The sequence below is a fragment of the Arabidopsis lyrata genome, assembly GCF_000004255.2.
Source record: "Arabidopsis lyrata subsp. lyrata unplaced genomic scaffold ARALYscaffold_6, whole genome shotgun sequence".
Classification (NCBI taxonomy): Eukaryota; Viridiplantae; Streptophyta; class Magnoliopsida; order Brassicales; family Brassicaceae; genus Arabidopsis; species Arabidopsis lyrata.
Window position 1 is genome coordinate 10938468 of NW_003302550.1, and position 15219 is coordinate 10953686.

A 15219-nucleotide genomic window follows, 5' to 3' on the forward strand; every position below is an offset into this window, starting at 1 on the left:
AAAAACGCCCCAGTCCCGCCAACTCGCGGCCTACTACCACCCTCCCCCGCGCCCGACATTCTTGGCGCGTATATATACGGGAAAATTTACAAGGGATGTGACGGTGTTCACATTTCACAAGCGTATCGGTGGGAAAAATAGCGGTATCACATGAACCGCCAAAAAATATTTTGTATTTTGTGGACCTAATTTTGTTATATTTCCTTATATATTTATGATATCTTTTATTAAAAGAAGGGTAATTTAGTCATTTTGTACATAAAAGGGGTATTTTTAAAAATGGACATCCAAAAGGGGCATTTTTGAAAAGGGGTATTGAAAAAAGGGCATTTTTGTGAGTCTCCCTTTTAAAAATTCAAATCTTGGCATATGCAGAAAAAAAAATTACTTTTTTTTATTATGTAGATGATATGATGATTTATTTGTTTCATATTAATATAATCATATAAAGATGAGAGGTGAAGTTTAATGATTAATAACAAATTAATATGGTAAGTTAGATATCAAATCTTATATGTTCATTTTGATTGGTCATTTAAAAAAAAAAATAATAACAGATTTTCGTTTTATAATTTAATTAAATTGATTAAATGGCATAAATTAGTATTTTACTTATTTATTATCCTTAATAAATTGAATGAAATTTGTTCTAAAAGAAGATTTTTGTAATGACATTCTTAAGTAAATTCTTACAAAAGGGAAGGTTAGTTAAGGGTATCTTATAAAGTATACTCCCCAAATAATAGTTCCATTAAGTCACATATATGATTAAGCTACTTTAACTAATATATTTAATTATTATCTATACTATTAATTGGGAATCACTAGATAATAAAAAACCTTTAAGTTGTAGAATATTACATAGAATGCCATTGATTTTTTTTTTAATTTGAAGAAAGAAAAAACAATTGAAAAAATCAAAATTAAAATTAATAAATTAATAACTGCCTAATATTTTTGGAAATTGTTTAAAGAAGATTCCATAATAAATCAAGATATTTAATTCAAAAATATATATATGTAAACTTATTTATTTTGGTAATATATTATTAGATATTTTTGGAAACGACAATCTAATTTAATAACAAATTATTATTTAGTTTAGATTTTAAAAGATTTTCGTAACAAAACTATGCTAATTAATTCTGATTAAATCACATGAAAAATAAAAGATTTCAAATTTTATTTTCCAAATATAAAAAAACATTAAGTATATTTATCATATATAATCTAAACTAAATACTTTCATCCTTTTAAATATAGCATATTCAACAAATAAGTTTTGGATTTTAGATATGTAAATATCTAGAAAATATTTGCAGTATACATTAAAATATTTTTTAAAAAAACGGGTAGTTTTCAATATTTTAAATATATATTACTAAACTAAATTTGAGTTATATAAAAGAAAATATATTTTTGAAATGTATTATATTAGTTACTATATCTCCAAATAAGTTAATATATTTCTTACCAAAAAAAAAAAGTTTAATATATTTCAAATCAAATAAATTATTTTATTTCGTAACAAATTGTTACAAGCTTTTGGAATATACATTCTTCTAAATTTGATTATTTTCTTTTTTAAAATATATTAAAACGTAATTTAAATATCATTATGCATACATCCACGTTGATTATCTCATAGTTAATCTAGAAAATCGATTCTTTAAACAATAGATGGAGATCTAAAAGTAAATTACTTCATGTTCTTATGATGTTTATCTCCTAATTTTACTAACCTCCTATGAATATCTTTATGGTTTTTGGTTTTAGGGTCAACACTAGATCACAAGTCGCTTATTGATCCATTCACAAAGAAAATATATTTCATAAACGTTATCATATATTTAATTTTGTATCTGTTAAACACATTTTAATCTCTCCTTTTTATTGTCTATTGGCCAAAGCAAGAGATTTGATTGTAAGGAATTCAAGACATAAAACTGTCTTCGTATGGATGTTTATCATGTTTGGTGCTATAAATATTATATTCATTCATTTCCGGTTCTTCTTATTTACTTATCCTGTTTGATTCTAAACACTCTTTATAGAAGTTCTCTTTATTTATGTTCCTCAGTTAAGTATTTAAATTATACGGAATTGAGTTTTCTTTTCCAGGTTCAACATTTGATACAGTACATTATAATTTATATACTACAATATATATCAACAAAACAACAAAATAATCTATATTTACTAAAACTTTATTACAATACATTTCTTAAAATACGAAATCCCGCACGTATGTGCGGGTCATGATCTAGTATATGATTAAAGCTACTTGAATTATTCTTACTTGAAAAAGACATGTCTCCAATGCTGTACAGAATCATCCCGCATCTCAACAAACTAAAATTCATGTAGAATGATGGTCTGAATTCTAGATTAATCTTAGAAAATCTCACGAGTTACACCATTTAATTAATTTTTAAACTTTACAGACTTAAATTTTAATAGGTTGATATTTAATTCTATAAAACTAATGTTAATAGACAACAAGTTTATTTTATGATATATTTTTATTTTTTAAATAATCTTATGCTAATTTCAAAATTTGTTCTAAAAGTGATCTTTCAAATCCCCTATATATTGTAACGATGATGTGTCGCTCTCACAATGATTTGGTTTCTATTTAAATAATTACCTAACTTCTATTAGACTATTTACAGAATTTGCCATTAGTTTCATACATTACATATATCACACAAATTAAAAAATAAATAAGTAAGCAATTAATCTTTACATAATTATTATATCAAATAAACTACTTTTATTTTCGTTTGTTTTCCAAATTAATTAAAACACTATTTAACATATTTTTGTATTTAATATTGGTCATAAGTGATTATTAGTGTATTAAGAAAATAATAGTACAACTTCATATGAATATTCAAATAAACTACTGTTATTTTCGTTTTCAAATTAACTAAAACACTATATAGTATATTTTTGTATTTGAAGATATTTATATATATATATATATATATATATATATTTGTATAAGGGATACTTTGTTTTAAGTAATTTATTTTAAGTAAAACTCATTATTATTAAAATAATCATTTATGTGTTTTAAAAAAATCCATTAGGTTTAATTTAAACTAGAATACTTCTTGGATTTATTAATTCAGTGCTTAATCTGATTTATTAATTTTAAACAAATAAATCCTAACATAAGATCTGCGTTTTGAATGCTATCCTATACTATTATTTGGGGAGTACAATTTACAATTACCCTTAATTAACCTTTCCCTTTGTAAGAATTTACTTAACAATACCATTAGAAATAAAATTTTATAGAGTAAATTAATTCAACTCATTAAGGATAAACAAGTCAAATACTATTTTATGCCATTTAATTAATTTAATTTAATTATTAAAACGAAAATCTATTATTAATTTCTTTAAAAAGAATGACCAATCAAAATGAACATATAAGATTTTTTTGACAAAAAAAAAACATATAAGATTTGATATCTAACTTACCATATTAATTTGTTATTAATCATTATACTTCACCTCTCATCTTTATATGATTCTATTTCTATAAATAAATAAATAATTATATCATCTATATAATAAAAAAAAAAAGTAAATTTTTTCAGCATATATCAAGATTTGAATTTTTAAAAACGAATATAAATTATTCAATGTATGAAATAAGAAATTTAAAGGGTCAAAAATTCATATTTGAGTAATATATTCTTTTTTTTTTAATATCATCAATACTTAATAGATCAAAAATCTATGAAGTATAAATACTCTAATTTGATTTCTTGATACAAATATTTATAATAGGCGGCAGGTTGAATATAATATATTATATGACGAAATGAGTTATGATCCTTATAGCTATTTGAATATTTATATTTAATTTCATATCATTTTTTAAAAAAATTCATAATTTTACATACTACAATAAAAAATTTTAAAGATTTGAATTTTAAACATTTTAAAAAGTTTAATTTGATATATTAAAGAATATAATAAATATTTAATATATTAAAAAGATGAAAAAAAATTTAAATACATTAATTTGATTTTCTAATAAGATATGTTTAAAATATTTATAGTAGGCGGCGGGTTAAATGTAATGTATTATATGGTAGAAAGTTATGATCCTTATAACAGACGACATTTTAAGATTTTATGATGAGATGAGTTAAATAAGGTTTGACACTTCTAAATATTTGAAAATTTGTTTCTGCAAGCAATTTTGAAAATAATAAATAATAGATTGTGGCGCAATATTTTCATAGGGATTGTAAAATGAAAATATAGACTCCACACACGGATTGAATTTGGTATTATTATATACCAAATATATGTTCATAACATATTTGATTATGTGAATAATTGGTAAATTCCGTAATTAACTCAAACAAATCTCTATTTCAACAACCAATGAATCAGAATTTGAAAAAATAATTTCCTAAATTAATTCAAAATAATAGCTAAGTTTTTTAAGTAATTCAAAATAATCTACGTTTTAGATGCGATTTATTTATGATATTTTGATTTTTGATCTAACTAAATTTTATGCACTCTCATTTTGTGGTTGCTAACATAAATTAACTCATTGTTCAAACAATATTAATTTTTTTAAAAAATAATCTTATTTTTCGTTTTCATATCTTAAAAAATATCCATAATTGAATAATATAGAAAAAGAAAAATATATTCATTCTAATATTATATATAGGGACTGACAAAAAAATATTATTTTTTCACTTACTATTATAATATATTAATATATCACAACTTTATTCTAAAACATAAAATTTATAAATTTTGTAATAAATGAAATTCAACCCGTACTGTAGTACGGATGATGATCTAGTTATAGTTTTAATCTTAGATCTATTCCGTATATCCACTTTAGAAAATAGTTGTTGACATTATAGTAATATTATTAACACCGAACGAGCCATAAACAAAGCTCCATGCCTCCATCAAATAATATAAGTATATAATAAATTCATTTATATGTATTGTTCTTCCAATTAATTTGTTTTCAAAACGAAATTAACAATCACTAAATATATTCATTTTGGTTTTAAAATTAATCTATTTTAAAAACGAAATCTTAAATAAATGCAACAACAACATTAAATCTGTAAAAAATCAAAAAAAAAATTCCAAAACCATATTTTCCTATAAATAGAGTGCCAATATCATCTTCATCCACAATGATTCAAAAAATCACAATCACATATACTTTGTTTCTGAATAAAAACACAGACAAATTCACAAACAATACATAAAAATCGTAATTCTAATTTTAAGTGAATTATTTATCCTATTAATAATAAGTTATAATATTAAAATAATCATCATTTTATAGACGATTCATATTTCCATATAAAATCTAAAGTCATTACACATTTTGGCCACTACAATTAATTATATAGTTAACCTCAATGTTAAATTTATTTACTACTCCCTCTGTACCTAGAAGATTGATTTTTTAGAGATTTCACATATTTTAAGAAACAATCATTGATTAATTATTTCTTTTTATTAAACATTTTTTAATAAACTATGAACCAATAGTAATCTAAAACAGTTAATCATTACGTCTTGAAATCTACGATTTATTAATATCAATTAATTAAAAATAAAAAAAATGTAAAAAATCAATCTTTGTGGAACAAACCTAAAACACTAGAACATCAAACTTTTAGGAACGGAGGGAGTAATTATTTCTCCCTGCACAAGGTACGGGTTACTTATCTAGTAATATTATATTCTGTGTATGGTGTATGAAAATGCGAACTGCTAAAATACACTAATTGAATTTATTAAATTTTTGACCGCTAATTGAAATTTTATATGGTCCATTTTCCAAAATCTTAGTCAGCTTAATTCATAATCAGAATAAATAAAATTTATTCGGGCACTGACGTAAACAAGGAAAATAACTGACGTGAAAAGCCTTTTTTCTTGTAATATGAAGCCGATTTTCACAAAAATGATTCGTAGAAAGCTGTCACGAAAATTGTTTTCACAAGACAATGGTGGTGGATCACTGATTTTGAATATGATTGACCACCAATTAAAAAAGAAAACGTTATTTACACGTCAATCTCCGACTCTGACAAGATAATCCAAAACAAAATGAAACGTTAATTTTTTTCAAAACATAACGAGGAGAAATTGGATCGACTGATTAGATTTTGAGCGACCACAATCTTTTACACGTTGCAAGTGTGGCTAAGTGGCTTAGTTCATGTACATAAGAAAAAGAAAAAAAAAATCACATGGATTAGGGTTTAGCTGCATGTATCAGAAATCACACGGATTAATAAGAAATTAAGCCCATATTATCCCACTAATAAGCTTTAAGGCTTCAAGGATAATAATGATTTACTTTTGACGACCCAAGAATTTTCTCTATAAATGAAAAAGCCCTAATTTACTAGACATAGAATCGCCGTCTCTTTCATAAACAGCAGACAGCGAAGCCACTTAGGTTAATTAGATTCAGCGAAGCCACTAATGTTTTTATATTTACAATATTCATAAAGTTTTCATGTTTTCAAGTTTTCGAAAACAATTCTGCTATATACTAGATTTTAATCCGCGGTACACCGCGGGATGATTTAATTTGAAAGTTAGTATAAAAATATTTTGTAAATTGTATCTCCTTATAACATATTTATTTATATTATAGTTTACAATTGTTATTAAATAACGTATACCACGAGTCCACAATTATTAATAAACTGAGGATTTAACCTGTATTAAAGCGGTATATAAATATTGATTCAAATTCGTCTGCCATATAAATCCCTTCCGAAATATAACCCGTTCCATAATTTCTTAACCCGTCCCGTGATTTGTTTTTATTTTAAAATTTAATGATTACTTATTATATATAAAAGTTTACAAATCATACCATTCTCTAAGACATTTATATTTTAACAAACTAAAGATTTAATATGTATTAAAGCAACATGATATTTTAAAATTTTATAAATATTGTTATTAAGTAACATTATCCCACGGGACAATTTTTGGTTTTATACAATCTTTTCTAAATGAGACTGATTTAATGTGTCTAATATTTGTGGTATTAAAAAAAAGGATTTAATCCGTATTGAAGCGACGGATTAATGAAATTTTAATCTTTTTATTATTGTTGATTCAAAAACCCATCCCGCCAAACCCGTCCCGCCAAAAAACTCATTTATTTTATTAATATTCTTATTTATGATATGATTCTGAATCATTGTCTAATTATTTTAATCGATGTAGAACGTTGAACACACATTTTCGTCAATTGGATAATATATGTCCGTTTTTTAAATTTTGAATCACAGTATATGCAGAAAAAAATTGATTTTTTTTTATGTATTATATTATGATTCAAAACAGTTAAAAACAAATCAAACAAAGATGATAGGAGAATCATAATTATAAATCTTAATCAAATCTTCTTAATATCTAAATTATTAAATATGGAATATCCGGTGTATGAGTTGAGTTAAATATAACCCGATCCAACAAATTTTTGTGAAGGAATTCTAAAAACGGTTCGGTATCCGATATACCTGGAAGCATTTTTACCCACCCGTCACCAAAGTGTTGCAAAAATACTAGTATAGATGTTAGACGTTACATATGCAAGTAAAAGAAACAAAATATCAATAATGTAATAATTAAACCAACTTTTTAATCTAACCTAGAGCACCTCCAATGGGAGGTTTCTCTCAAACTAAAATGGGGTTCTCTTGTTTTAGGAGAATAAAAATAAATCAAAACAATTATTTAGGTAGAGAGTCGACTCTCTAGAGAGACATTTAGGAATCAGAGAGAACCGCACACGTGGCATAAAATTGGTTGATTCATTTTTAGAAGAAAAAAAAACATCCGTGTGTTTTCATTTTTCTTTTATCGGGAAAGCTTTGATGATTTCTCTCTTAATTGTTCTTATTCTTAGACAAAAAAAAACACGTGGCACTCAAAATTGTTCTTATTCTTAGACAAAAAAAACACCATCACCATCCATGTACTTCATCTTGCAATTTTTTTTAAGTTTTATGAAAATTATAATTTTTTTTTTTCAAAGAACCCCACTAAAGATACTACCATTGGACTATCAAAATTTTTTAAGTTTTTATACAAGTTCTCAGCTTATAAATTTTCACAATTTATATTAAACAGTGGAAGAGAGCCCATGGAGGGGCTCTTACCATTGGAGATGCTCTTAAGTGGCTTCGCTGTCTGCTCTTAGACGTAGAATCGCCGTATCTTCCACTTAGGTTAGATTTAGTAAATGTCGTGCAACACAAAATTTAAAGATAAAACACCATTTTGTGACATATCTAATAGGAAGATTTTTATAAGAAATTTGAAAGTTACACTAAATTTTATAGTTATTTGAAAACTACTATTTTCATGTTGAAAATTCACCATAATACCCTTTTATTTATTTAAGTATTATTTAAATAAATTAATTAATAATCAATAACTAAAATTTGTAATTTATTAATTAATAATAAAAATCAAAAAACTTATTTACAATATTTGGAGTAATCATTATCTAAAAATTTTGAATAGATAAAACAGAAAATAGAATTTTTGAAAATATTAATTAAATTTGTCATTTAACTAAAAGTAAATCATTTAAAATTATATAATTTATGAATTAAAATAACATTTTTTCCTAATTTTTTGTTAGACTTATTTATTTGATATTAATTTATTAATAAAGTCGATCTTTTGATCTATTGTCTTATTTTTCACATCTATTGATTTAATTTTCTTTTTTGTCGATTTATTTTAAAAATGTCGACTTATTTTTTCACCGGTTTATTTATAACATAATCGATTTTTTAAACTATTGACTTACTTTTTTGTTCAGCGATATAAATTTTTGTTGTTGACATATTTATTCATGGTAGACTTAATCTATTATACATTAACTTATTAATAATGTCGATTTTTTGAACTATCAACTTATATTTTATTTTCCTCGACTAAATTTACTTTTTTCGATTTATTTTAAACAGTTGACTTATATTTTGATTGATTATATTTTACATAGTCGACTTTTTTAAACTGTTGACTTATTTAATTTTACATTGACTTATTCATAAAGTTAATTTTTTGAACGGTTGACTTGTATTTTATTTTTGTCGACTTAATTTTCCTTTTTGATGACTTATTTTAAGATAGCCGACTTATATTTTAATTAATTGATTTTTTACGTTTTTGACTTTTTGAACTGTTGATTTATTCTCTTTTAAATCAAAATAATTATTTTTAGTTCTAATATTTAAATTTAGAATAATTAAATTTAAATTATATAATTTATATTCGTGATTAATTTAAAAATAAATATATGTATATATATTTCGAAAATATGATTATGAAAAAAAAACTAAAAACATACTTTTGAATTATATACAATTAAATATAGGAATTAATATTAAACCAATCATTATCCAAAATATTTGCTAAATCAACCCAATATCTAGATATGTTTTAGGGTAATTTACACAAATGGCACTAAAAAGGCTTATTATTCCCGAAATGGCACTTTCTTTTGAAACTTCCAAAAATAGCACATAAAGTTTTTAATCCTCTAATTAATTAAAACAGAAAATACACAAAACCTAATTTCATTTCTTCCAAACCCGACGGCTTCGCTTCCAACATACTTCACCTTCGAAAAACTTGACGACTCCGTCGACCTCCACCTTCGCCGTCGACCTCGACTTTCGCCGTCGACCTCGACTTTCGCCGTCGACCTCGACCTTCGTCGTCGCCCTCGACGACTCCGTCGGTCACCGGATCTGATTTCTCCACCGGAGATTCGAAGACTTTGTCGGATTCATTCTTCTCCGGTGAGTTTGTGTAATTTCCCTCACTCTCCAATTCTTCTCCGGCTAGTTTCTGTAGTCCTTTCATTCACTTGATTCGATTCAACAAATGCTGAAAGATAATCGGTGAAATTCGATTCCGATTTAGGGTGAAGTTTTTTGTCATTGGGGACAATGATTAGATCACTGTCATTTTCACTGCGATTTGTGACATAGGGCTTTGCTATAAGTGAATCAATTTTAGGATACTTGTATTTCAAACATTGTTGATGAAAATGGTGTACTTGATATGTTTAATTCATAGTACATTCTTTTGTTCTCTAGATTGCTGAAATTAAGAAATGATTGAGTACTAGAAATGAATTTGGGGCTTTATTGTTCTCTTTTTGGCTGAAATTAAGAAATGATTCTCTATAATATTTGTGATTTTTGATTCCATTGGAAGATTTTCTAATCGTTGGTATGGTTTGTGTTGTTTCTCTGCTCTATTTATAACCAAACAAAGTGTTCTTAAGCTCCTTACACTTAATGAATCTATAGATGTATGAATACAAAAGCTACCGTCATTCTGTGATATATAGACACTATTATATGAATTCATAAGCTTGCTATGTTAGCTTTCATTGTCATTGAAAGTTTGAAGGTACAGAAATCTGTAATTTTGTGTTGCTAAGTATTCAGGATAGCCTTCCCGAAAATCTTCTGTGATTCTGTGTTGCTTTTAAGATATTTATTATTACTATCATATGGTATTGTAGTATTTTGGAACAAAAACGTTTTACAATACATTCATGTTGCAGTTTTATAATCTTTATGTATATCTGAATTTGGGATTGATGTTTCAAATGGCGGATGTTCTTATGAATATGTGGAACTTATCTACTAGATTTAGTTTTTTTTTGCTGCTACAAACAGCCTACAGCCGAATCAGTTTAATAGAGAAGCCCACTGCATTCTTGTGTGAGAAATACACGAGCTTACCATCACCGCAACTTTCTCAAATACTGAATATTGAAGCATCTAATCATGTAAATTCAGTCTCTTCTTTTTATGGTTTAAACTAGTTTTGGGAAAGATTTATAGTAATTCGGGATGACCTTCCTGATTTGGGAAGGATTTATAATAATTCGGGATGACCTTCCTAATTTGGGAAGGATTTATAGTAATTCGGGATGGCCTTCCTAAAATATGTAATTGAATGTATTAAGTCTGCTGAATGTGTTTGTTTTTGTGCAACTGAATGTATTTTGCATCTCACCTTCAAAACCTGATGATCCTGAAGATAAAGTTTCATTGGAAGACGAAGATGATCCAGAATTAAGTCTGCTGGTCGAGCTTCTAGGTAAAGGTTACAAAATGAAATCTGAAGATTGGACAAAATGTTCAACCACTACTTGAACCCAAGACCTATTGATATTGTAACAAAACATATAACCAGTAAACAAAGCTTCTCATTCGTGAATATCTTACAAATGAGCATCCTGAATATGTTTTAGGAAAGTCATCCTAAATATGTATGTGCCCTTCCTAAAACATATACAAATGAGCATCCTGCTCTATTCCATGTACAGCACTGATAGAAGAAGTTCCGACTGATGGATGAAGTACCTACAAGCAAAAAACATAGACAATAAAATAGACAGAGAGTTAAAATTGAAAACACATGACTAGAAAGCATCATATCTGTATATTGCATTATTTAGGGAGGTCATCCTAAAATACACGTATCCTTCCTAAAACCTATGAAAATGAGTTTTTACCTTCTACTTTGCATGTGCAGCCAACAAGATTTCTAATGCAAAATCAAACTAAAAAAAATCTAAAGAGACAACAAGATTAGCTGCAAAAGACAACAACATTCCTGTAATGTCTAAACAATCCATGGGTGGAATACAAATGATTATAATATCCTAATTGGGCAAAACTTGGTGCTTCTAATAAGCTCTGTAGACTCTGTAAAATAAAATAGTTGTAGCCTGTTATTAGACAAAAGAAATCATGGATTGTATTGTTAGCTGTGATTGAGGAACAAATTAAATAACACTCATAGTAAACTAGAAACTCGAGAGCAACAATCAAATCCAAGAGCTATTAATCAAGAACTAATCACTAAAAGAGTTCAAATCGAGAGCTAATCAAATGGAGGAGCTAATCAAATCCAGAACTATATCCACATCCAATCAAAGCGAGAGCTACACTCACAAGCTAATCAAATCTAGAGCAAAATCACAACGTTGATCAATTTTAGGAGCTACAAACCCAGAAATACATCCACATCGAACCAAATCCAGATCTACAATCACAAACCTCTAATCAAATGCAGGAGTTACAAATCGACATCAAACCATATCCAGAGCTACAATCATAAACGTCTAATTAAATGCAATGGAGGAGTTACAAATCCAGAGCTACAATCACATACCCATGATTTCGCCGTGAATCCCAGAAATTAACTCTCTGATTGAAGCTCTAAGATCGGAAGCTTCAACGGAATTAAAGATCGGAGATTGGAAGCTTTACCGGAATTGAAGATTGGAGATTGATAGCTTCAGAGGAAACAACAATCGTAAGCTTCTCCGTCGAATGTGTTTAATGTTTATTTTCTATTTTAATTTATTAATTCTTAAAAATCAAAAATAAGGTAAATGAGTGCTATTTTTGTCAAATAAACTTGGAGATGCTATTTTTGTCACAAAAACTTCATTTAGGGCTATATGAGACCATTTTTCTATGTTTTATTATTTATGAAAATTCATAATTTCTATAATTATTAGTTTTAGTTTCATCATTATCTAACATTTCCATAAAATAAAAATATTTTCGAGCATATTTTTTCTGGAAGCCCCCTTGGCACATTGGTTGACCAAGGGTTGATTAATGCTTCTACACCAAGAGGTCTGGAGTTCGAGTCCCAGATATTACGATTTATTAACAAATTTGCAGATTAATGGAGATAAGTGTGTAAGAGATCTCCAGCGATATACAATTATACCCGTTCGCCAGGTTGTAGATCATTGAATGTATTCATCAAGATTATAAAGAAAGCAGTATAGTCTGTCGTGGATCTAGTAAGGGTCGGAAGGAATTGTCAGTTGTAGAATCGTCTATGTAACAGTTCTCATAATTTGCAACTAATAATAAATATAGACGACAAAAAAATATATATATATAAACAGATTAATTTTGAATTTTAATCAATATTTGTAAAAACTAATTAATCAATTTTTTTTCTACTTTTTACTTATTAATTAAGGACAAAAATATCATTTTGGAATAATAATAAAGTACATCTCAAATTTCTCAAAATTATAGTATACTTTTCAAATTCTTAATAAATAATAATTGCTAATTTCTATAATTAGGTTAAACAAATATCTATTTTAAACACCAAAAATTTACAAATTGGAAAAATAATTTCCTAAATTAATTCAAAACAATAGTTAACTTCTTTAGTTAATTCAAATAATCTACGTTTCGATGTGATTCATTTATGATATTTTGATATTTGATCTAACTGGATTATATGCATCTCATTTTGCGGTTGTTAACAGAAATTAACTCATTGTTCAATCAATATTAATTTTTTTATAATAATATTATTTTCTTTTTCATATCTTAAAAAAAATTATCCATATTTGAGTGTTCTATAAAAATATATATTTATTTTTTTATATTATATATATGGACTGAAATTATTATTTTATCATTTACTACTATAATATATCAAATTTAATTCAAAAGTATATGATATAAATTTTTTTAATTAAATGAAATTCAATACGTGCTATAGTCTAGATCAATAATATACAAATCTGTATCTTTGGTGGGTCAATTGCTTTTCTATGAAGTTATGTCCTTAAAGAGACAAAAAAAATATCATTTTTCCATCTTATATATTATAATTAATTACGGATTTTGCCACTTTTTGAATAGTATGTAGTTTTTAACTTTTTCAGGTTACAAAAATATGATTTAACATTCGCTTTACGTGTTATGTTTGGATTTAGTCGGTTTCATTTGTTCTTATGGTCTAATATTTGGTATAAAGTATATATTTTTGCAAAAAAAAAAAAAAAATCGTAAATTGGTAACAAAAAAATCAAAAATGGCAAATTCGTAAGCTTTAAGTAAAAATAACATTTTCAAAAAAATTTGATGAATAAAGGCAAAATCAACAATAATCCCTATGTATTAGTTCGTTCCTCTTCTATTGTAGCATTACTTTCCTTTTTTTGTTTAAATGTTCCTTAAATTCCTTTTCTATCGCACAATATACTATTATCATATCAGTTTTTTAAGTATACATAATCCATTCATAATATTTCATTACCAAAATCGTAATACTTAACATTACTATGCTTTTTATAGTTTATCGTTATTAAAATAATGTTTCTATACAAAGACTAGGGTATATACTATATACACATCTTTTATATAAAGGCCACCGAGAGAGTACTTTAAAATATCTTTCTCACTTTCTCTCTACCACCAAACCTCCCATACCACCGTCACCAGAGCTCCGACATAACCACAAAAGACTGTGGCGCTCACCACAGCCACTCATCATCATGCAACCGCCGCTGTGTAATCTGGCCAATAATAATAATCCTCTTCTTAATCTTTCTCGTAATTTTCCTAGTTTGGGCAATCCTTCATCCATCAAAACCACGCTTTATCCTTCGAGACGCCACCGTCGTCAACTTCAACGTCTTCGGCAATCCACCGCACCTCACCTCAAGTTTCAAAATCACTCTCTCCTCTCGTAACCCTAACGACAAGATCGGAATCTACTACGACCGTCTTGACGTCTACGCTTCTTACGGGAACCAACAGATCACTTCTCCGACTGCCATGCCGACGACTTATCAAGGACATAAAGAAGTCAAAGATTGGTCTCCTTTCGTCGGTGGAAACTCCATTCACCTCGCTCCGTACAATGCCTTGAATCTCGAGCAGGGCACGATCATGTTGATGCTTCATCTTAACGGCAGAGTTCGTTGGAAATTTGGTACCTTCATCACCGGAAAATATCATCTCTACGTTAGATGTCGGGCGTTTATCAACATCGGTAATAGTGCTTCCGGAGTGAAGCAGCAACAGCACGAGACCTCATGCATGTCTCTTATCTTTGGATGATGGATAATAATAGTAGTAAAAGACAAAAACAAAGTTTATTTTTATTGATGATCGATGATTTAATTTAAATATCGATTTCTATATGATGATAATGTATCTTCTCTATGACAAAAAAAAAAAAAAATAATGTATCTTCTCTTGTTTCATTGACTATGATTTTGTGGTGATCCAGAGTAACGACAGTTGAATTTTAGAAATATCTAATCGAATGATAACCATTCGCTAATGCTTGTGTTACTGTGTCATTGTCTAG

At 26.9% G+C, this 15219-nt stretch overlaps 1 protein-coding gene and 1 long non-coding RNA gene across 2 annotated transcripts; one reads left to right on the top strand and one right to left on the bottom strand.

Moving 5' to 3' along the window:
- Window positions 1–11136: 11136 nt before the first annotated feature.
- Window positions 11137–12487, bottom strand: LOC110227706. The gene is made up of 2 exons (XR_002331391.1): window positions 12253–12487; window positions 11137–11438 (listed from the first exon to the last, which is right to left on the bottom strand). It is a non-coding gene; the product is annotated as an uncharacterized LOC110227706 (long non-coding RNA).
- Window positions 12488–14300: 1813 nt separating this feature from the next.
- Window positions 14301–15044, top strand: LOC9310292 (NDR1/HIN1-like protein 1; the record flags this gene model as incomplete). The annotated part of the gene is made up of 1 exon (XM_021023005.1): window positions 14301–15044. A coding segment is annotated over one exon (666 nt), but the record flags the coding sequence as incomplete, so codon positions are not given.
- Window positions 15045–15219: the final 175 nt, after the last annotated feature.